The sequence below is a fragment of the Zalophus californianus genome, chromosome 11 (assembly GCF_009762305.2).
Source record: "Zalophus californianus isolate mZalCal1 chromosome 11, mZalCal1.pri.v2, whole genome shotgun sequence".
Lineage (NCBI taxonomy): Eukaryota > Metazoa > Chordata > Mammalia > Carnivora > Otariidae > Zalophus > Zalophus californianus.
The window spans coordinates 101150641-101174452 of NC_045605.1; the positions used below are offsets into that span (position 1 = coordinate 101150641).

A 23812-nucleotide genomic window follows, 5' to 3' on the forward strand; every position below is an offset into this window, starting at 1 on the left:
GGAAGATTATGGGCTCAAATTCAAGCTCTTCTAATCTCCCAGCATTTTCAATTCCATCAGCTTTCATCCTGAGCCTTAAAAAAGATTTCTAAAATCATACAGAAACAACGAAAAGCCTGCCATGGTTTCACAGTCTCCACGGCAATGCCAGAGATGGAAGCGATGTTGACTTCATTTAGCTCTTGGACTCTTTTGTCAATGCCTTTTATGTATGGCTTGAGGTGGTTTACAGAGCCCTTTTTTCACTTATTATCTTGGTTAATCCTCACGCAAACCCACGTGGGAGGTATTATTCCCCACATTTAGCCTATTATGAAACAGGTTTGGAGAAGATAAGTGGCTTAACCAAGGTTTACGCAGTTTGCTAAGTGGAAGAATCAACATTTGAACTTTGATTTGTTTGGTGCCAAAGCTACTGTTCTTGATACTATAACCAAAAACAGCCCAGGCTGCAGCAGTGGATCACTTTCCTGTCCTGGTGCCCTCACTTGTCTCCTGAAAATGTATCGCCCAGGCCATATTTCTGAGACGGGCTTTAAATCATTGATGTAGAGCCTCAGCCTAAGAGCCAGTGTCCCAGGCAAAGATGAGGCAAACTTTGGTCCAGTTCTAGTGTCATCACTAAAACTGAGTGATCTTGGCCTATTCATGTAATTGATCATTTTTTCCATAGGTGAACTGGAAATCGTAATCCTTGCCCCCTCTCCTCCTCAGATCCCCTCTACCACTTACTACACTTAGATGAAATTCATTAAGCTTCCCAGAGCTGGGAATATTTTGAAGCTTTGCAAACAAAATGTATTGTTTCAAAGTATTATGATTATCAGTGATCGGAAGAACTTTCTAATGAGTATTTGCCCATATGTTGACCCCTTCATAACTTCCCCAACAGACACTGTGAGTTCCCCACCCGTATCTGTTGGCACTGCTGCAAGGTGCACACTCATGCTCTTTGAAAGTGCTCAAGCACCCGTGACTTAGATGAAGGGCTTTCTTTGGCCACAGAAACATGTCCAGCTTGCAAAGTGGAGCAGGCTAGAGGATGCAGAGGTGGGGTATGGGCACTGGTTGACATCCCATGGGTCCTACAATAAATTCCAGAGATCCTCAAGAACCCTGAACTCCATCTTCCCACACGCAGCGGTAACCTGTTCACATCAGCGCACAGTGAATTGGCCTGCTTCCCTTTGCTCTCTCATTTTCCCATCTCTCCCACCGATACATCCAGAGATCCCCTCCTCAATAGACTAGTGCGCACAAATCCTAGCCTCAGGATCCACCTCTAGGAAAACCCAAACTCCGAGACACTCCAGAATAAGTGATAGCTTCCCCTGGCCGTTTGTATAAGGTCATCCGTCACTCACTGCGTGACGCTCCCCCTCCCATCCTCACTGCCTTTCTTTACCTCACAGAGAGTGTGTCGTATGTCACCTTCTTCTAACCCATGTTTCTTCCTTTGCTGGAAGCTCTGGAAATTTCATCTTGTCTAACTCACAAGTTCCCTTATATATTCTATAATTTTCTCCCCTCCCACTTTCACTGCCTTTCAAATTTTAGATTATTTTAGGAAAATGTCTCTCCTAAGCTCCTCACTTTATTTTTGAGCCTCTAATATTTCTTAACTCGTGTCTGAAAATGCAAGAGCACCTGGAGAGGGAAAGTCATATTTTCCAAGTGTCATTGAACATAACGAAAATCATCACCCTCAGCCTCCAAAGCACTGAAAAGTATCCTAAGATCGCCTCTCAAAATCACTATAAATGTCTTCTTTCTCTTCCTCAACCTCAACCTCTTCTGAGCAATTTTTGTCAAGTACCAACTTTTAGGATAAAGGTAAATCCAATTCTCTTAAAATTTTCCAAATTTTCTTTTTTTGTTTGCAAGTAAAACATCAAGATTTTTCTAAAACTATTTTCCTTATAAATACATAGCATTACAGTAACATTAAAGCTATAATAGTTTTCTATGGATGAGCACTAGATAAAGCAGCACATTTAACACGATTTCCAACACATTTTTGGCATAGAGAATGACAGCACCCTCTCCTCCCTCCTTCCCCTTAGAGATATTGATACACATTACTCAGTTTTACTAACAACTTGGACAGGATCAAGAAGTTTGTATTTTAGGAATACAGCTATCCACAGGATGCCTCAGACTTAAAATACAAAGTGTTTCTTTGTGCTCTCATGTAAAAAGCCCTGGGAAGATCAGATGTTTGTGTAATAGTTTTGCAAGGTGACATGCAATGTTCATAGAGTGTCACTGTTGGGTTTGTTCATTCATTTATCCATTCTTTCACAAGACTTTAAGTCTATAAAGGAGAGAATAGGCCTGTTCTGCTTACACAATTCTTTGGTGATAGTATTCCAACTCAAATCAGTATAAGCAAAAAAGATTTCTTTGCTCACATAACTTCCTGGTCTGGGGTTAAGGTGTTGATATGGTAGGACTGAGTGGCTCAAGAAAAGAAGGCATGGCCTTTTTTTTTTTTTAAGATTTATTTATTTAAGAGAGAGAATGGGGGGGAGGGGCAGAGGGAGAGAGAAAGAATCCCAAGCACATTCCCCACTGAGCATGGAGCCTACTCGGGGCTCGATTTTACAACCCTGAGATCATGACCTGAGCCCAAAACCAGATCCAACGCTCAACCAACTGAGCTACCCAGGCACCCTGAAACATGGCCTCTTCGTGACTCAGCAGTTCTTTCCTCTGTGTTGGCTTCTTTCTCTCAGGCAGGCTCCCCGTAAGTGACCATAAAGCTATTTCTCAGTAGTGATGTGTTTTTATTATGGTCAGAGCTAGAATCTCAACAAAATGAGAACATCTCTTCCCCAGTAAACCCAGCAAAGGTTCTGGGAAAATCTAGTTGGCTTTGTTTGGGTCACAGGACTATGCTTGATCCAATCACCTTGGTCCAGAAGAACAAAGTACACTTACTGGTCAGGCCTGAGATGTGTGTCCATCCCAAGAGCTAAGGGATGGACAGCCCCACTTAGCCACCTGTGCCAGAGATGGGAGCAATGTGGTACTCCCATTCAATTTCACATCCCCAATTATGTCCAGTCATAGGACATAACTTAGGTTTAATTAAGTTAAGTTGACATACTTTAAGTCAAGTTCAAAGGAAGTCAAGTCCTCTTTGATTTCTTGGTCTGCTCATGCTGAGCTATAGGAGATTTTCCATCAGCACTTGTGACCTGAGATATCATCTCAGTGGAATTGAAGTAGTCATCCCAGGCCAAAGTGTTCCTGCTAGAATACAGTCTTTGTTGAGATGTGGTGATATTCAAAATAGGAAGGAAGAAGAATCGCTCAGCAGGATGCCAGCAGGTCTGTTCAATTGTCCAGAATCCACAATCTGTGAACCTAAATGCAATTAGGACATATCTTCCCACAGAAAATTCATTTAGGTACCGTGTGTTTACTATATCTAGGAAGGAGAAAGCTCTTACATAAACTGTCTTATTTCTTATAGAATAAATTTGAGATGTTGCTGCCTCCTGGCAAAGTTATAAATTTGTAACAAGCACAACTCAAGCCCCAGCTCTTATCTGAGATTTCTTTCTTTCTCATCCAGTGGATCCCAGTAGATTTCCATTTCTCCTTTGAGCTCTGGGTTCTCAGCACTTAGGTGCTGCCCTCATAGTGAGTTCTACCTGATAACACAGCCTCCACAGGATTCAGGGGGCAGGTGGTCACTTTTTCAGCCCCATGTGTGAGTGGCTGCCACCACTGCCCTTAGTAGGAACCTGCTTGTGCCCAAGACACTTGCCCCTAAAGTTGTCACTCCTTCTCATTTTTATTTCAGCTGGAAGAGCTCGCTCTTCAGATTCACAGACTGAAGCTGCTTTTGATGCTTCCTAATGCTGTATCTCTAGGGTCCCAGCGAAGACCAATACTTCCGCCCCCTTTTCTTCATGACACCATCATTCCTGGCTGTCCTCTGCTTTGGATTTCTGTTAGGTTCTCAGACATGTTCCCTTGGGGCACTAGAAATATCTGCTTGTTTACCGTCTGTATTACCTTGAAACTCAGAAATGCTTTAATATTTTTGCTTGTAAATATATATAGTCATTGAATTTTGAGATTCATTACCCCCTTCTTACCAGTACCCAGATTTTTAAAGAATTCACATGTCCTCCACACAGCCCTTGTGCTTTCAGGAACTTAGCCCGGCCCCTAACTCTAGGAATGGTCTGGTTTGTCTTAAGCCAAGCTGCATAATCCATTTCCCCAGTAAAAATTACTGGTGAGTAATGACCTAAGCTACTCCAAGTGAGGATGAATCTTAGGACTTTCACTTGCAAAGCTGGAGAAAGGGCTCTTCCTCCCTCTACTGATCATGAAAGAGACAGCATGTGGCTGGTAGCCATCCTACCACCATAGAAGAACTTGTATGGAAAAATAATTGTTGGCCTCCACCTTGGAGTACTCTATACTTATCCCAAAGAATAACTGGCCAAATGAATTAAGAAATTTATCTTTGAGAAATATATATATGTGGATATAAATATATAGATATAGATACAAATATACAAATATATAGTGCTCACTGGTGGAAAAGCCCCATTCCCTCAAGGTAGATTTTATCTTTTCAAAGCTAGAAGTTACTTGGAACCAAGAGTAAACAGGTAGATGATCGGTTTGAGTAACAGTATTTCTCTTGGGTTTTTGTTTGTTTGTTTGTTTTTTTAAGGAAAACTTTTTGTGAATGGTTTCCTTGCTGCTGAAAGGCCCTGAATGCAGCTCTCCTCTTGAGCAAATATTACCACTTACATTCACTATTGTAAGGAGAAAAAGTCTTCACTTCTTAGTTGCACCTGGTCAACACTGCCTTTTCTCCGGCTTTTTAAATCTATAGATTCTACCAATATCTCAAAATAGCCAATCCTTAAAAAAGAAAAGTGTTAGCACCTGAACATTCTTCCTTAAGGGCTACGACCTCAAGCGAACTTTGTCAAAGTGCCAAGACAGCCACGAACGCTGTCATGCTGGCACCTGCACATGACATCATAGAGTGCAGCTACTGTAAGGACGGTGTTTGGAAGAAGAAGGAATACTCTGCTCAGTCTGGTCTCAACCAAACAGGGCAGGAGGCCTGACGGCTCCCTGCGCAAAACTCCCATGCAGCTTGGCTATGTTGAAGTTCCTGTTACCACTTCCTTGTAATTCTCAAAAACCCCTTACGATCCATTCCCATGAAGGAGACAGATGTGATCAAGTTTAACAAGAATCATTCTCTAAGGAACCTGTTCCTATACCAGTCTAAAGACATTAAATCGGTCCTATTTTTTTTATTAATATATAATGTATTATTTGTTTCAGAGGTACAGGTCTGTGATTCATCAGTCTTACACAATTCACAGCACTCACCATAGCACATACCCTCCCCAATGTCCATCACCCAGCCACCCGTCCCTCCCAACCCCCACCACTTCAGCAACCCTCAGTTTGTTTCCTGAGATTAAGAATTCCTCATATCAGTGAGATATGATACTTGTCTTTCTCTGATTGACTTATTTCGCTCAGCATAACACCCTCCAGTTCCATCCACATCGTTGCAAATGGCAAGATTTCATTTTTGATGGCTGCATAATACTCCATTATATACATATACATTGGTCCTATTTTTAAAAATAACCTCGGTAAAGGATTTTTCCTCAGTACCTTAAACTCTGGGTTGTTTTTTTTTAAATAGTCACATAGGGGCGCCTGGGTGGCTCAGTCATTAAGCATCTGCCTTCGGCTCAGGTCATGATCCCAGGGTCCTGGGATCGAGCCCCACATTGGGCTCCCTGCTCAGCGGGAAGCCTGCTTCTCCCTCTCCCACTCCCCCTGCTTGCGTTCCCTCTCTCACTGTGTCTCTCTCTGTCAAATAAATAAAATCTTTAAAAAAATAAAATAGTCACATAATTAAGACCATGGTAAGAAAGACATAGTACAGATCTTATCAATATCCTTCGAGGAAGCAGGACTCCTGAAGCTTACTTGAGCCAGGACATGAGAAAGTCAGATTTGTTAATAACTGACAAGCTTTTCTACAAATATACTTTGATGTTTTGCAGATGAACAAATAATTAAATGGAGATTTTCTCTGGAGCTTAGATTTCCTAATCCAAACTGGAAATTATCAAATGATCCTTTATAGCAACTTTCTTTAGAGATAAAACAGCCATCTTGTTTGTCTTTTGAGATAATTGTGAAGTTGAGGAAGATGTATGTTTCATTTTTTAAAAACAGCTTTATTGAGATATAATTGATATACAGAAAAACTGAACTTATTCAATATACACAATTGCATGAGTTTGTAGAAATGCATACAAATATGAATTTTCAAGTGTCTAGTGGAGATTTGGTTTTTCACTTTGGGTAAACAATTTTAAGAGGCTATGCCACCTTTTAAGATGATTCAATCATCTCAGTTCAAAATACAAAATAAAATGAATATTATGGGCCCAAACCAAGAGAAAAGTTGGTGAACAGGAGTCCCTCCTTTCAATTTCTTTTGATTAAGAAAAAGTGCCTATTGTATGGAAGTAAACAAAAGATACGATATGGATTTAACTGCACATGGTGCTGAGTATATAACACAGGAAGCAGTTTATCTCCAAACATGACAGTAAGACCTTAAAACTGAAAGCCATTTTATTTATCAATGATGTCAGTACTCAAAGTGGTCCAGTTAAAATCTACTTGCTCTTGAAAAAGAGAAGTACACTGAAGAGAGATGCAGAGAGCTTTGGGGGGGCATCAGGATTCTTGACAGCGAGGACAATGCACTGGTCATGGGAAAGTGAGTCACGGGGAAATGAGGGAGGTATGAAAAGGCCCAGGGAAGAGGGCCATCGCAGGAGTGAAAATGGGAGAAATCTGAGAAAACCAGCGGTGGAATGAATGTGTGCATGTGGAAGATGCATCTGCATCTGCAGAGAAATCTGAGAAAACCAGCGGTGGAATAAATGTGTGCATGTGGAAGATGCATCTGCAGAGGCACGAGTAGTGGGACCCAGATCTAAATCCAAGTACCTGATTAAGAAAAAAAAAAAAATAAGACTAGAAATCTAAAACCTAAACAAGCCTAGCCATGTAACAACTACAAGTTCATTACCTTTACTTTCTCTATATGCCCACTGAGCTGAAGAGCAGTAACAACAAAGTATACTCCTTCCCCGCCTGGTTTAAATTTTGTAGGGGATCTGTGGAGACTGTGGGTTCAGCTGAGATTACAGGGGGAAGAGTTTCACGAAGCAGGGTTGACAATAGGTCTTGTCGTCCTGCTCCTTGAAGATGCCCTTTGACAGCTGTGTCAGGCAGAAAGCACAGACGAAGTGCTCGGGATGGAACTTGTGGCCCATGGCACTGATGCAGCGGCCAGTGATGGGCTGCCCACACCCGTGGCAGAGTGTTCCCCGCCGCTGATGGTAATGGAGCTCACAGTACGGACGTCCGTCCAGTTCAAAGAAGGAGCCGGAAGAAAAACTGCTGAAGCAGTCCTGCAGGACAGAGCAAAGGGAAAGAAAAAGGAATGCAGATGTCAAGAAGTAGAACAACAGCAAAGTAAAACTTGCAGCCTAGAAATTCCTGCCAGTTATTACCCACTTGCAAAAGACATGAGCAAGTGCCCCCAGCCTCCTTTACCAGGCCTGCATCAATCCCTCACCCCAAGCTGTGAACCCTTTTCCCAGTTGCTGTTCTGCCCCTCAAAAAGGAAGACTCTTGACTTTCCCTCAGTCCAAAAGAGGTCCAAAAGAGGAGTGTACAGACCCCACACACAAAGCATTCCGGGTGCCAGACAGTGTCCATGGCTGAAAGGTAGTTTTCCAACACGGGGCGGTTGCAGCCGCCACACTTGGGTGAGAACATGGCTAGGAAATCCTTCCGGCAGTATGGCTTCTTGTCCTTCTCATGAAAGCCTGGAGAAGTAAAATCAACAGTTCATGGTGCAGGGTGACACCTTCCACTAAGCTGGAGGCTGAGAAGAGGCCAGTGATTTCAACTCTCCCAAACTCAGTGTCCTCATATTCAATACGAACCTCAATAGCTCATTGTAAGAAATACGTGAGAGAGAAATACATAAATACATAAATACAGGAGGTAATGGGGAACAGGTGCGTTAGTGCTAGGCCTGGCTCATACCCAGCATTTAGTATTAAGGTCTATTCCTGCTCGACATCTCTGTACTAAGTATCGTGCTGGCCTGCATAGCTCTGCCCCAGGCTTTGGTGTGGCTAATCTCATCTGATGATTCAGAAATCGGTTCAAATATCACCCTATCAGAGGCACCTGTTATCTACCCGTATCTATCACTTCATCTTTTCTAAAATCATCTTTCCAGCATTTACCATTATCTGAAACTACCTTGGTGGTCTGTCATCCTGAACTGGAGCATGGCTCTGAAACTAGATACTGTTGGTCTTGTCATGTTATAACTCTAGTACCTAAAACAGCACCTGCACAAAAGAGCTTAATCTTTAAAAAGAAAGTACTATGAAACAATAATTTCCAAATGGATGCAAGATTCTAAATGTAACAGTTTAAGCCATACAAAGATGTGAATCAAAACTGAGTGGGACCCTCTTTAACCTGGGAATGAGAAAACTGTAGTAAACTTGGCTCAAATTTCAAAAGCAAGTTAAAAACCAATAAATTAAAAAAAATCAAAAAATTTAGGTCCATTAAAATATATATATGAATGGGGGGAGGAGCAAGATGGCGGAGGAGTAGGCAGAGACCTAAATTTCGTCTGGTCCCAGGAATTCAGCTAGATAGGGATCAAACCATTCTGAACACCTACGAACTCAACAGGAGATTGAAGAAAAGAATAGCAGCAACTCTCTGAACAGAAAAGCGACCACCTTCTGGAAGGTAGGACGTGTGGAGAAGTGAATCTGAGGCGATATTCAGGAAATAGACGGCAGGGGAGGGGGCCTCCATCAGCCAGCTACTGGCAAGTGATTGTGCCGCAAAGCCCAAAATTGGAACTTTTAGACCTCGGCTCTGCTGAGGGACGTCGCTCCAGTGGCTAAGCGGGGGGGTGGAATCCTCCCGGGACAGTGTGGTCTCAGGACCCTCGGGGTCACAGAAAGACCGGGGGTGCCTGAGTGCGGCAGAGCTCCCAGGTATCGGAGCGGGGAAGCCGGCTGCAGAGATGGAGCCGAGGCGCGGGCTCTCAGCTCGGGGTGGCCATAAACCGTGATCTGCGGCACAGTCGGGCCCCTGCTCCTCCAGCAGGGACCCAACAAGCGGCAGATCCGGGGAGACTCCCCTTCCTCCCCCGGGAGGAGCAGTGCGGGAGCGCACCGCGGGGATCTGCTGGGTTTGGAGACTCCACACTGAGTTGGGTGCCAGAGATAGAAACACTCAGTCACAGGTCAGGTGAGCAGAGAGTGCGACCAGAGGCGAGGAGACGGGAGTGATTGACTGCTTTTCTCTGGGGGCTCACTGAGGAGTGGGGCCCCGAATTCTCAGCTCCTCTGGGCGAAGATTGGGAAGCTGCCATTTCACTCTCATCCTCCAAAGCTATATGGAAAGCTTGCAGGGTAAAAAAGCTCCTGAGAGCCAACCCAAGCAGATTACTTAGCCTGGACCCCGCAAGGGTGGGGCAATTCTGCCTCCGGCAAAGACATTTGAGAACCACGGCAACAGGCCCCTCCCCCAGAAGATCAGCAAGAATGGCCAGCCAAGACCAAGTTTACCGATCAATGAGAACAGCAGAACTCCAGCACTTAGGGGAATACTGCACATAGAATTCATGGCTTTTTCCCCCTGATTCTTTAGTCTTTCAAAGTTAATTTTTCTTCTTTTTCTATATATTTTTTTGATTTTTCTTTTTCTTTTTCAAACAACATCTTATCAATCCCTTTTTTAAAAATCTTTTTTATTTTTCATTTTTAGAGTCATATTCTGTCCCTTCATAGTAGTTAACATTATTTTTGGTGTATATATGTGTGTGTGTGTGTGTGTGTGTGTGTGTGTGTGTGTGTGTGTGTGTATAAAGTTGTTCTCTCTTTAAAATTTTGGGATACAGTTTCTTCTAACAGACCAAAATATACCCTAAATCTCTAGTGTATGGCTCTGTTCTAGTCTCCTGCCTGATCACATTCTCTCGCTTTTTTTTTTTAATTTCTCTTCTTTCTTTTTTCAACCAACTTATCTTACCAATTCCTTTTATAAAATCTTTTATACTTTTCATCTTTATATTCATATTCCATCCCTTCATTGTATCTACCCTTATTTTTGTACATATATAAGTTTTTATTTCTTTAAAATTTTGGAAGGCAGTTTCTTCTAACAGACCAAAATACGTCCAAAATCTAGGGTGTGGCACTGATCTATTCACCAGCCTGATCATATTTGACCATATTCTTTTATCATTTTCTTTTTCTTCTTTTTCTTTTTTTTTTTTTTTTCTTTCTTTCCCTTTCTTTTCCCCTGGTTTCAGGTCTCTTCTGCTTTGTTTAGTGTATATTTTTCTGGGGTCATTGTTACCCCATTAGCATTTTGTTCTCTCATTCATCTATTCTCCTCTGGACAAAATGACAAGATTCAAAAATCACCTCAAAAAAAAGAACAAGAGGGAGTACCAACTGCCAGGGACCTAATCAATACGGACATTAGTAAGATGTTGGAACTAGAGTTCAGAATGATGATTATAAAGATACTAGCTGCGCTTGAAAAAAGCATGGAAGATACTAGAGAAACCCTTTCTGGAGAAATGAAAGAACTAAAATCTAACCAAGTCAAAATCAAAAAGGCTATTAATGAGGTGCAATAAAAAAATGGAGGCTCTAACTGCTAGGATAAATGAGGCAGAAGAGAGAATTACTGATATAGAAGACCAAATGATGGAGAATAAAGAAGCTGAGAAAAAGAGATAAAACAACTACTAGATCACGAGGGCAGAATTTGAGATATAAGTGATACCATAAGACAAAACAATATTAGAATTATTGGGATCCCAGAAGAATAAAGAGAGAGAGGGACAGAAGGTATATTGGAGCAAATTATAGCAGAGAACTTCCCTAATTTGGGGAAGTCAACAGGTATCAAAATCCAGGAGGCACAGAGAAACGCCCCTTCAAAATCAGTAAAAATAGGTCAACACCCTGACATCTAATAGTAAAACTTACAAGTCTCAGAGACAAAGAGAAAATCCTGAAAGCAGCTCGGGACAAGAGGTCTGTAACCTACAATGGTAGAAACATTAGATTGGCAACAGACCCATCCACAGAGACCTGGCAGGCCAGAAAGGACTGGCATGATATATTCAGAGCACTAAAAGAGAAAAATATGCAGCCAAGAATACTATATCCAGCTAGGCTGTCACTGAAAATAGAAGGAGAGATAAAAAGATTCCAGGACAAACAAAAACTAAAGGAAATTGCAAACACGAAACCAGCCCTACAAGAATTATTGAAAGGGGTCCTCTAAGCAAAGAGAGAGCCTAAAAGTAACACAGACCAGAAAGGAACACAGACAAATATACAGTAACAGTCACCTTACAGGTAATACAATGGCACTAAATTCATATCTTTCAATAGTTACCCAATGTAAATGGGCTAAATGCCCCAATCAAAAGACACAGGCTATCAGACTGGATTAAAAAACAAGACCCATCGATATGTTGTCTGCAACAGACTCATTTTAGACCCAAAGACACCTCCAGATTGAAAGTGAGGGGGTGGAAAACCATTTATCATGCTAATGGACATCAAAAGAAAGCTGGGGTGGCAATCCTTGTATCAGAGAAATTAAATTTTAAACCAAAGACTATAATAAGAGATGAGGAAGGACACTATATCCTACTTAAAGGGTCTATCCAACAAGAAGATCTAACAATAGCAAATATCTATGCCCCTAGCATGGGAGCAGCCACTTATATAAGCCAATTAATAACAAAAGCAAAGAAACACATCGACAATAATAGGAGGGGACTTTAACATCCCCCTCACTGAAATGGACAGATCATCTAAGCAAAAGATCAACAAGGAAATAAAGACTTTAAATGACACACTGGACCAAATGGACTTCACAGATATATTCAGAACATTCCATCCCAAAGCAACAGAATACACATTCTTCTCTAGTGCCCATGGAACATTCTCCAGAATTGATCACATCCTAGGTCACAAATCAGGTCTCAACCGGTACCAAAAGGATGGGATGATTCCCTGCATATTTTCAGACCACAATGCTTTGAAACTAGAACTCAGTCACAAGAGGAAAGTCAGAAAGAACTCAAATACATGGAGTCTAAAGAGCATCCTACTAAAGAATGAATGGGTCAACCAGGAAATTAAAGAAGAATTAAAAAAATTCATGGAAACCAATGAAAATGAAAACAAAACTATTCAAAACCTTTGGGATGCGGCAAAGGCAGTCCTAAGATGAAAGTATATAGCAATACAAACCTTTCTCAAGAAACAAGAAAGGTCTCAAATACACAACCTAACCCTACACCTAAAGGAGCTGGAGAAAGAAGAGCAAATAAAGCCCAAACCCAGCAGGAGAAGAGAAATAATAAAGATCAGAGCGGAGATCAATGAAATAGAAACCAAAAGAACAGTAGAACAGATCAAAGAAACTAGGAGCTCGTTCTTTGAAAGAATTAATAAGACTGATAAACCCCTGGCCAGAGTTATCAAAAAGAAAAGAGAAATGACCCAAATAAATAAAATCATGAATGAAAGAGGAGAGATCAGAACCAACACCAAAGAAATACAAACAATTATAAGAACATATTTTGAGCAACTATATGCCAGCAAATTAGATAATCTGGAAGAAATGGATGCATTCCTAGAGATGTATCAACTACCAAAACTGAACCAGGAAGAAACAGAAAACCTGAACAGACCTATAACCACTAAGGAATTGAAGCAGTCATCAAAAATCTCCCAACAAATAAGAGTCCAGGGTCAGATGGCTTCCCAGGGGAATTCCAGCAAACATTTCCAAGAAGAATTAATATCTATTCTTCTGAAACTGTTCCAAAAAATAGAAATGGAAGGAAAACTTCCAAACTCATTTTATGAGGCCACCATTACCTTGATCCCAAAATCAGACAAAGACCCCATCAAAAAGAATTACAGACCAATATCCCCGATGAACATGGATGCAAAAATTCTCACCAAAATACTAGCCAATAGGATCCAACAGTACATTAAAAGGATTATTCACCATGACCAAGTGGGATTTATCCCTGGGCTGCAAGGTTAGTTCAACATCCGCAAATCCATCAATATGATAACAATAAATTAATAAAAGAAAGAACAAGAATCATATGATCCTCTCAATAGATGCAGAAAAAGCATTTGACAAAGTACAGCATCCTCTCTTGATCAAAACTCTTCAGAGTATAGGGATAGAGGGTACATACCTCAATATTATAAAAGCCATCTATGAAAAACCCACAGTGAATATCATTCTCAATGGGGAAAAACAGAGAGCTTTCCCCCTAAGGTCAGGAACACGGCAGGGATGTCCACTATCACCACTGCTATTCAACATAGTATTAGAAGTCCTAGCCACAGCAATCAGACACCAAAAAGAAATAAAAGGCATCCGAATCGGCAAAGAGGAAGTCAAACTCTCACTCTTTGCAGATGATATGATACTGTATGTGGAAAACCCAAAAGACTCCACCCCAAAACTGCTAGAACTCATACAGAAATTCAGTAAGTGGCAGGATATAAAACCAATGCACAGAAATCAGTGGCATTCCTATACACCAACAACAAAACAGAAGAAAGAGAAATTAAGGAGTCGATCCCATTTACAACTGCACCCAAAACCATAAGATACCTAGGAATAAATTTAACCAAAGAGGCAAAGAAACTGTATTCAGAAAACTATAAAATAGTCATGAACGAAACTGAGGAAGACACAAAGAAATGGAAAAATGTTCCATGCTCATGGACTGGAAGAACAAATATTGTGAAGATGTCAATGCTACCTAGAGCAATCTACACATTTAGTGCAATCCCTATCAAAATACCATCCATGTTTTTCGAAGAAATGGAACAAATAATCCTAAAATTTGTATGGAACCAGAAAAGACCCCGAATAGCCAGAGGAATGTTGAAAAAGAAAAGCAAAGCTGGCGGCATCACAATTCCGGGCTTCAAGCTCTATTACAAAGCTGTCATCATCAAGTATGGTACTGGCACCGAAACAGACACATAGATCAATGGAACAGAATAGAGAGCCCAGAAATGGACCCTCAACTCTATGGTCAACTAATCTTCGACAAAGCAGGAAAGACTGTCCAATGGAAAAAAGACAGTCTCTTCAACAAATGGTGTTGGGAAAACTGGACAGCCACATGCAGAAGAATGAAACTGGACCATTTCCTTACACCAGACAAAAAAATAGACTCAAAACGGATGAAAGACCTAAATGTGAGACAAGAGTCCATCAAAATCCTAGAGGAGAACCCAGGCAGCAACTGCTTCAACCTCAGCCACAGCAAGTTCTTCCTAGAAACATCGCCAAAGGCAAGGGAAGCAAGGGCAAAAAATGAACTATTGTGACTTCATCAAGATAAAAAGCTTTTGCACAGCAAAAGAAACAGTCAACAAAACCAAAGACAACCGACAGAATGGGAGAAGATATTTGCAAATGACATATCAGATAAAGGGCTGGTATCCAAAATCTATAAAGAACTTATCCAACTCAACCCCCAAAGAACAAATGATCCAATCAAGAAATGGGCAGAAGACATGAACAGACATTTTTCCAAAGAAGACATCCAAATGGCCAACAGACACGTGAAAAAGTGCTCAACATCGCTCGGCATCAGGGAAATCCAAATCAAAACCTCAGTGAGATACCACCTCATATCAATCAGAATGGCTAAAATTAACAAGTCAGGAAATGACAGATGTTGGCAAGGATGCGGAGAAAGGGGACCCCTCCTACACTGTTGGTAGGAATGCAAGCTGGGTAGCCACTCTGGAAAACAGTATGGAGGTTCCTCAAAAAGTTGAAAATAGAGCTATTGTATGACCCAGCAATTGCACTACTGGGTATTTACCCCAAAGATAAAGATGTAGTGATCCCTAGGGGTACATGCACCCCAATGTTTATAGCAGCAATGTCCACAATAGCCAAACTATGGATAGAGCCAAGATGTCCATCAACAGATGAATGGATAAAGAAGATGTGGTATATATATATATATATATATATATATATATACATACACACAATGGAATATTATGCAGCCATCAAAAAAGAACGAAATCTTGCCATTTGCAATGATGTGGATGGAACTAGAGGGTATTATGCTTAGCAAAATAAGTCAATCAGAGAAAGATATGTATCATATGATCTCACTGATATGAGGAATTCTTAATCTCAGGAAACAAACTGAGGGTTGCTGGAGTGGTGGGGGGTGGGAGGGATGGGGTGGCTGGGTGATAGACATTGGGGAGGGTATGTGCTGTGGTGGGCGCTGTGAATTGTGCAAGACTGTTGAATCACAGACCTGTACTTCTGAAACAAATAATACATTATATGTTTAAAAAAATAAAAGATAATAGGAAGGTAAAAATGAAGGGGGGAAATGAACCATGAGAGACTCTGGACTCAGAAACAAACTGAGGGTTCTAGAGGGGAGGGGGGTGGGGGATGCGTTAGCCTGGTGATGGGTATTAAGGAGGGCATGTACTGCATGGAGCACTGGGTGTTATATGCAAAGAATGCATCTTGGAACACTACGTCAAAAACTAATGATGGAATGTATGGTGATTAACATAATAAAATAAAATTTAATAAAATAAATAAATAAACAAAATGGAAAAAATATATATGAATGACTTGTGCATGACCAAAAGCACCATAAGCAAAGCCAAGACAAGGGACAAACCAAAGAAAATATTTGTCAATTATATCTCAGAAAAATAGGGGGTGGGCTGATAAAGCAAATAAGTTAAACAATATCATGAGGAAGCAGCCAGTCAAATCAAGAATATGGAACATTTTACAGGACACAGGTTCCAGTTTCTTAACAAATTAATGGTATTTAAAAAATGGGGAAGAGAGGATCCTTACAGGATTTTTAAATTTTGAGAGATAAAACAGTCAAATGCAAGGCATATGCTTTGCCTGGACCCAACAGATTCAAACAAACCAAGTAAATTATGTGTTTTAGAAATTTCAGAAGTTTAGATGTGGGTTTTTTTATGATAATGAGTAATTAATAATTTCATTAGTTGTGAAGGTAGTTACGTTAAAAAAAAGTGCTGATAATCAGTTAAAGATGATGCAGGTTGAAGTTTTTAATGGTGACATAAGATTTCTATTATTTGTTTTTAAATATTCCAGCAAGAAAAATGGGTAGAAAGGTGGGTGGAGGTTAGAGGAAATTAGTTTGGTAAAACACAGATACTTGGTGAAGCCAGGCAGGAAGCAATTTCCATAATAAAAAAAATTAATCAGTTTGTTAATGTGTAAGGGCTTTCTCTTAAATACTTTAATACTGGATATTTTCACAGCTGGGCTCACGTTAGAAAACCCCTGGCTTGAGTCTTACACATCCTATGCCCGGATAAAGAAGGATGAGAAACCCAAGGTGATTACTTTTTTAAAATAAGTTGTCCCAGGGTGCCTAGATGGCTCAGTTGGTTAGGCGTCTGCCTTCAGATCAGGTCATGATTCCAGGGTCCTGGGATCGAGCCCCCACATCAGGCTCCCTGCTCAGCAGGGAGTCTGCTTCTCCCTCTGCCTCTCCCCCTGGCTTGTGCTCTCTCTAGCTCACTCTCTCTTACAAATAAATAAATAAAATCTTTAAAAATAAATAAAATAAAATAAGTCAGCCTCATAAAGAGACGAATAACGTCAGATGAAATACTTTTAGTAGTAATATGTTCAACGTGAGTAAACAATGAAACTGAAAAGAAAAAAGTAAAGTTCCAATTTTTGCTAATTAGTAAGTTTAATTTCTAATTTTAGCTAAGTAGTAAAAACAGTGTTAAATAAGACTACCTAGTACTGGAAAATACATGGAGTGATTCACGATTTATATATTCCCGGTGATAAAGTTAAATGTTAGTATTCTTTTGGAAAATCATTTGGTAATGTGTATCAAGAATTTAAATAAGTATATAGATATCTTTCTCCTGAGAATTAATCTATACAAATAACTGAAAGAAAATGTTATGTTTAAAGATATTCACTATCACAAAAAGTAATCTAAATATATGATTATGAACATATTTGTTTACAATATTTGGAACTATAAATAAAGCTTCAAGGAACATCTTTAAGCACATATTTTTTATAATTTGTTTACAGAAAGCCCTAATGGAATAATTGATATTATTAAGGTTATTATTATAAAATTACAAAGCCACATGAGGAAATGCTTAAGGATAAAAAGGACTTTTAGGTACACCTAACTAAGGTATACATAAATATTAACAAATGTAGAAAAACATTATTAGGGAAATTTTTTTATGTTGCATTAGGTTAACAAGGGTAATAGGTTGTTAAGTGAAGATTTCAGCAAGTTTTTTTTATCATCTTTACATTTTAGAAAGAAAAATATAATAAATCAATTCATCTTCAAGCACCTATTTAAGTAATATGTGCCCTCTGCTTTGAAAATCACTTCTCCAAGATTCCCAGATGGTTTGGTCCTTCACATCACTGAGGGATCTGCTTAAGAGAACAGCAGACCCGACCACCCTATCTCAAACAGCACCCTATCTATCACTCCCTCTCCTAACATGTAGAGTAAGTTATAAGTGAATTTTAAGCATAGAGTAAGTTAGTTAATTAGTCGGCTAGTTTTGATGATTATCTGTCTTTCTCACTAGAATATATGCACCATGAGGGCGGGAGCTTTGTCTTTTGTCACTGTGTCCCTAGTACCTAGAACAGTACCTGACACATAGAGAGTAGTTGCTCAATAAATATTTACTGACTGAGCAGACATGTCAACAATATTACAACTGCACAACTGAGACCATCGGCTCCAGAAGTATGTTGTAGCTTAGAATCTCTCCAGGACTAACTAGAATATGTGTAAATAGGTGAACTCTTCTGTAAGGAACTCTCCTTAGCATCCATCAGGAGAGCCTGTGTAAAGTGAAGATGACTATCAGCAATCCCATTTATGCAGCACTTGCTTTGTACCTGTTCCAACTGAAGGCTCTACCTGCGGTACTAAATTGAAATTAAATTCTTCACAGCAATGCTCCCATCTTACAAATGAAAAAAAGGGAGGCTCAGAGAAATTACAAATAACAAACTAGTCAGTAGGGTACCTGATGTTCAAATCTAGGCCTAACTTCAAAGCCTAACTTCAATGTCATGCCCCTAATTTAAATGCATCCTGGTGGTGACCTCTCTGTGGGGACTGATAGCATCAGCTAAGCCCAAATATCACAGCCCAAAAGCTTTGTAAATATGAGAGCTCTACCTGTACCCCCACTAACAGAGCATGTAAGCAAAGTGTGCACAGTGGATTGAAAAGCAGCCTACCCAAGAAACATTATTTCTAGGACCCATTTTGATAGTAGCAGCCAGATCCAAAAAGGCAATGGGAGCAGCCAGGGGTTGGGACCCAAATCATGCAACTACAGTTTTTCTGTTCTCTCTGGTCACTTTTTGACATCCCTTGCTTTGTTCAACTAGGCTGTCTTTGAAGCGCAGACAAATGAACAGACTTCTGAGGCCTACAGATCTAAGAAACTAAACTAATAATTCTATAAGCTGTCCTGTGTTCTTCTAAAGCCCCTAGACACAGAAGCACTCACCATACTTTTTTCACTTTATCAAAGAATGTCTAGAGTCTGATCAAGTGACAACTGAATGCAGGAAGGCCTTCCATTTAAGAAAAACAAACCAGCATCCACAACCATCCTCCTTGCTTTTATGTGGCAAGGTATTTCTCACACTTCAGCGTGCATCCAGCACCTGGAGAGCTTGTCAATATGCAGATTGCTTGGTCCCACCCCCAGAGTTTCTGATTCAGTAGGTCTGGGATGGGGGCCCAAGAATTTGCATGTATAAGCAGGTGACATAAAACTGAACTTGCCTATAAGTAGGTGTTACTTGAGAAAATTGTTAAGACATGCCAACTGACCTAGGAATGACCCTCATCTAGGCATTTGCAGGGTAGCTGATCTCCAGAATGACACAGCAGGGAAGGAACAGCCTCTGTTTCAACTAGGGTGAGTCTCAGGAGAGGAATCAAAAGCAATCAGCCAAACTTGCTGTGATGCCCCTGCATTTAGTGATCCAATAAACTGAGAAAGTTTCAGCAGTTACTTTCCTGGAGGCTCTCTCTGGGGCCAATTACCTCTGGAGAACGGATAAGAAACACTAACAATTAAAAGTGCCACAGAGAGAGAGAGAGGTGTTTATACTCTGGTGAGGCTCCTAGCCACAGGGGAAATTAGGGAGCACCTGCATGGCCGGGATAATGAACAATTTCAAAAGAAAGACAGGCACTGAGGACCTGGTCCCTACGGGAGGATGCCAAGGCCTGAAATGCTTAGAAACTTGAGCCTTAAGGAGGAATTTTCTGAACTGAAACAAAAATGCAGATGAATTTAATTTCCCAGAAGGCTCAGTGGTTAAGCTCTCATTACAGAAACTCCATGTGAGACTATGTAACTTAGGGTGAGGCCGGATGCCACCCAACTAATGGACCAATCATATGGCAGGAGACCCACTTACAGAAAGCAAAGGACAAAAACAAAAACATAATCTAGGAGGAGCTTCTGATGAACAAATGGCCTTCTTTTGTCAGGTGTCTCAATAAATGTTTTAAGTGTGGCCTGATGAGGACGTAAAGTCATAAAAGACTTGTCTGTTTAGAGGGGGCCGAGGTCAAGAACAATGAGTATTAGCTACCTTTGTGGTGCTTGCTGGTCATCCTATGGATGGGATACTTTTCTTTTGTATCTAACTTATATCTCTTCTTGAAATATGCCTGTATTCTATTGCTCTGCTCTCAGGCAACTTCCACATCATAATAGTCTGTGGGCAGTATTCACTTGCTGACTGTTCTACTCAACTAACTCTCACACTTCTATGGCTACCAGTACAATATAAATTTACCATGACACACTTTAATGTGATTTAGATTAAATCTCAATAAAAAAAAATCCTGCTTAACTAAAGCACAATCGAGAAATGAAATATCTAATGATTTGTGAAAAGCATTGAACAAGCTTCAGTGAACAAGCAAATTACTACAAAGCACTTTGTTAGTAGATTATGTCAATGCCACTGTATCTGGCTCTATTGTCAAATAAAGTGGACCATGGTGCTGCCAAGAAAGTAAAGGGATTCAACAGCAGAAGAAGAATTGAGTCTCTGTCAGGGAGCAGTTGTGGTGATATAGAAACAACACAGAACTTACAGAAATGGGACCTGAGCTTCAGTTCCTACTCTTTGACTTTCTGGCTGTATAACTTTAAGAAAATTATGTTACCTCCCTGAGGCTCAGTGTTTCCATCTATAACTAGGTAAAATGTGGGATAAAAATACCCTAATAAGACGGCGTTGGGGATTAAATGAATAATATTTTAGGAATATACATAATAACACACCTGACATTTAGGTGGGTCTCTGTGCTGGTGAAGGGCAGGATACATAGGATTATTTTCACTCCCTCTTGAAATACCACCAACACAATAGTTAAAGAATTATTTAATATAGAAACACCCACAAGGAATAAGAGAAAAGGAGAGGAGATGCCATAGATGAGATATCAATAAAATTTTCCAAAATTTTAAGTAGGTATAACAGTGGCAACTAGCTTGGCAAACAGGAAAACTGAAGCCCACATTTCTCCAGAGGAGAGGGGCTAAGACAACTCAAGCTGGGGTTCTCCAGAGCATCAGAGGGGCTCAGAAAGTGAATGTACAAAATAGTCTTCAAGGCTGGAAATGGGTTGGCTGAAAGTCTGAAGAGTAGTGATTAATTCTGAAAATATCAAACCAGAGAGTCTCAGGCACTAAAAGACCGAACATACTAATAGTCAGGGGTCTCCCAGCAAAATGGCCAGAGCACTGAGTACCATACAGTTGAGTCCATCAGTCGACAAATTCTGCTTATACCCACAGAGTTTCCAATTAACATTCTTGTGTCTCATTCTTAAGTAGGAAATGGGCAACCAAAGATCAGCAGCATTTGGCCAAGACCAGTATAACAAGGTGTAAGGCATGAGATGTAACAATGTCAAACTGCAAAATGAACTTCAAGACATCCCTCAAAGTAGATAGCCATGGACTGTTCACATGATTCTTGAACTCCTCACGCACTGTGAGGATATAAAACAGGTAGATAGGAAGGGAAACTGAAAGAGGGGTTTCTTTGGAGAAAGCTATGGGTGCTCTACCACCATCGCACAACCAAGAGGGATGAGGTATGGCATGGTTCCAGCTAACCTCAAGTCAAGAGAGGGACATCGAGAGAGCCACTCAGGAGCTGGATATATGTCCCGAGCCATCAGTGGGATATAGTTAATGGTATCTGACTCACTCCTGGAAAAAGTCCATGAATGAGTCTGGTTGAGTAGAGAGACATAGCTGTTAACTGACTACAATCTCACTGAGTATAAGAAAAAGGTGCCAGTTTCCCACGGTCCATATAGGAAAGTGTGAAAGAGACATCTGGGACCACTGTAATCATTTCTAAGAGATCACCAGGAGGGAACAATGAAAACCCACAAAACTAATCTGTGTGGAATGGGTCCTAAAATGGGCCAAGCAGAAAACAGCTAGCTAAGACAAGTGAAGGGTAATCAAGAGTTTGAAGTTGGACCTGTACTGAATCCACAAAAGCATCTGAGGAAAAAAAAAAAGTTAGTTAAACATCTGCCAGGTCCAGAGAGCATGAAGCAAATTTATGATGGCACTAGGCAAGTTAGGACTTACCTGCCCTCCAGGCTCATTATCCTCCCCTCCTATTTCAGCCCTGAAGGGGTCAGATATCAAGATTAGCAACAGGGGTGGGGGTGGTGGATGCTAAAGGCAGGAAAGGACGGATGAAGGGCCATAATGCCCTTTGCTGGTCTCCAGCAGCTGAAAGGCCTGACCAGGGGAGAGTAGCAGTCACTTTATTTTTTACTTGTTTATTTTTTTTTAAAGTGGCGGTCACTTTAAATAAGTTGGATGCTTTAGCTATTACACAGATGGAATTACCCAAGGACTTAGTTTTGTGTTTTGTGTCTGAAATTGATTTTCTATTTAGAACTGTTTAATAAGAGTCATCAGAAAAGACGGCAGATGGGACTGCCCAAGTTTTTACTTAGGAAAGAGGTGAATAGTTTCCCCACTGAGTTAATTCAAAAAGGACAGGAAACAAACAAACAAAATAAAGAAGCTTTCTGGTTCCACGCGTGAGTCAGACTTGTTCCAAACAAACATAAAAAGAAGTCAGGAAAAAAAAATCAAGGTAATTCAGAAAAAAGAAGGAAAAAAAAAAAACTTGCAAAGAGAGAAAAACAGATCACACAAAAAAGATCAGGAATAAGAACAAAATCTTAAAAACCTCTCAACCACAGAAGCTGGAAGACAGCGGCAACGTCTTCGGAGTTATAGAGGAAAATAATTTCGCCTAGAATTCTATGCCCAGGCAACTTAAAGTAGACAACGGAATTACAAAATTTTCAGGTATTTCAAGGTCTCAAAAATTTTACCTCCTATTCATTCTTTCCTAGGAGCTGCTCCACCAAAATACAGGTAGTAACGTGTATTAAAAGGGGACCCAGAAAACAGGATCCAAGGAAAAAAAGAAGTCAAGCAGTAAAAGGAATTCCCAAGAGAATGGCCCAGAATAAATGCTTCACAGCAGGCCTGAGGAGAAGCCATTTCAGGCTGGGCGGGAGGATGGAAGTCTCCTGGACAGACTTCTCCAAGACAAAACAAGTGGAACTGACCTACTACTAGAGGTGGCTGACCATTTTGAGAATGATCTCCCAGTTCTGTCACATAAATTACAGCTAGGTACAATGAAAATTAAGCTAGTGAAAAAGAAATCTAAATATTAACTTCAGGAAAAAATTTATATGAGAAGGATACCATGATAGTAATACGAATTTTTACTGAGTCTCCATGTGCCAGGCACCGTTCTAAACACTATATGGCCATTGTATCTTAAAATCCTCATAATTACCCTGTAAGCTAAGATTACAGGGTAGGAATTATGACTAGGCGCATTTCATCAATGAGGAAAGCAAGGTACGAAGGGGTTAAATGACTTGAATGATATCATATAGCTAATAAATACCGCAGCCCAGATTTGAACCATGTAGTCTAAACTCTTAAAATCTGTGCTCTGTTGTAACCATAGGTTTGCTACAAGGCTCAACAATGAACAATATTTTCATAGTTGTCAATCTGTGCACACTGAATACTGGTCTGACCCATAATTATGACCTGATTATATACTGAGAATGGGGGGGAGAGGAAGTATGTTGGGATAAGGTCGGGGAGTAAATCCTCATCTTCCCTGGTAGAAAGTTAATACAAATGATTAAAATTAGAAGGAAAAAAAAGGAAACCTATAATAATTTAAGTATATTCCTTAAAATACACAAGTAAGTCATAGAAGAAAAAGCTGAAAAAATTTGGAGAGGGTAACTGGATTTAGGGGTAGAGAAAGGAAAAGCAAGGCACTGATGCTTTTCACTATTATGGTTAACATATTTCCGCTTTTGAACTATGCATTCGCATTTCTTTGATTTAAGAAACCAGTTTAAACAAAATTTGTAAATACCGGGGAAAGGTAAGGAGGGATGGCATCTAGTAGTGAAATGGGCACTTGGACGCTAGCGGCAGGAGCCAGGACTACC

General features: G+C 40.4%; 1 protein-coding gene across 2 annotated transcripts in view; it reads right to left on the reverse strand.

Moving 5' to 3' along the window:
• Positions 1–6253: 6253 nt before the first annotated feature.
• Positions 6254–23812, reverse strand: part of LPXN (leupaxin) — a 40667-nt gene continuing 23108 nt past the window's right edge. The window contains exons 8-10 of one of the 2 annotated variants that reach the window (XR_003517598.2): positions 7768–7916; positions 7112–7496; positions 6254–7029 (exon numbers count right to left, since the gene is read on the reverse strand). Coding sequence is in view for 1 of the 2 variants with exons in the window: in XM_027580967.2 (XP_027436768.1) it covers positions 7227–7496; positions 7768–7916 (419 nt within the window). In the remaining variant the exon portion in view is untranslated. Of the gene's footprint in view, positions 7497–7767; positions 7917–23812 lie in introns of both variants that reach the window. The other variant, XM_027580967.2, reaches the window with a different exon arrangement.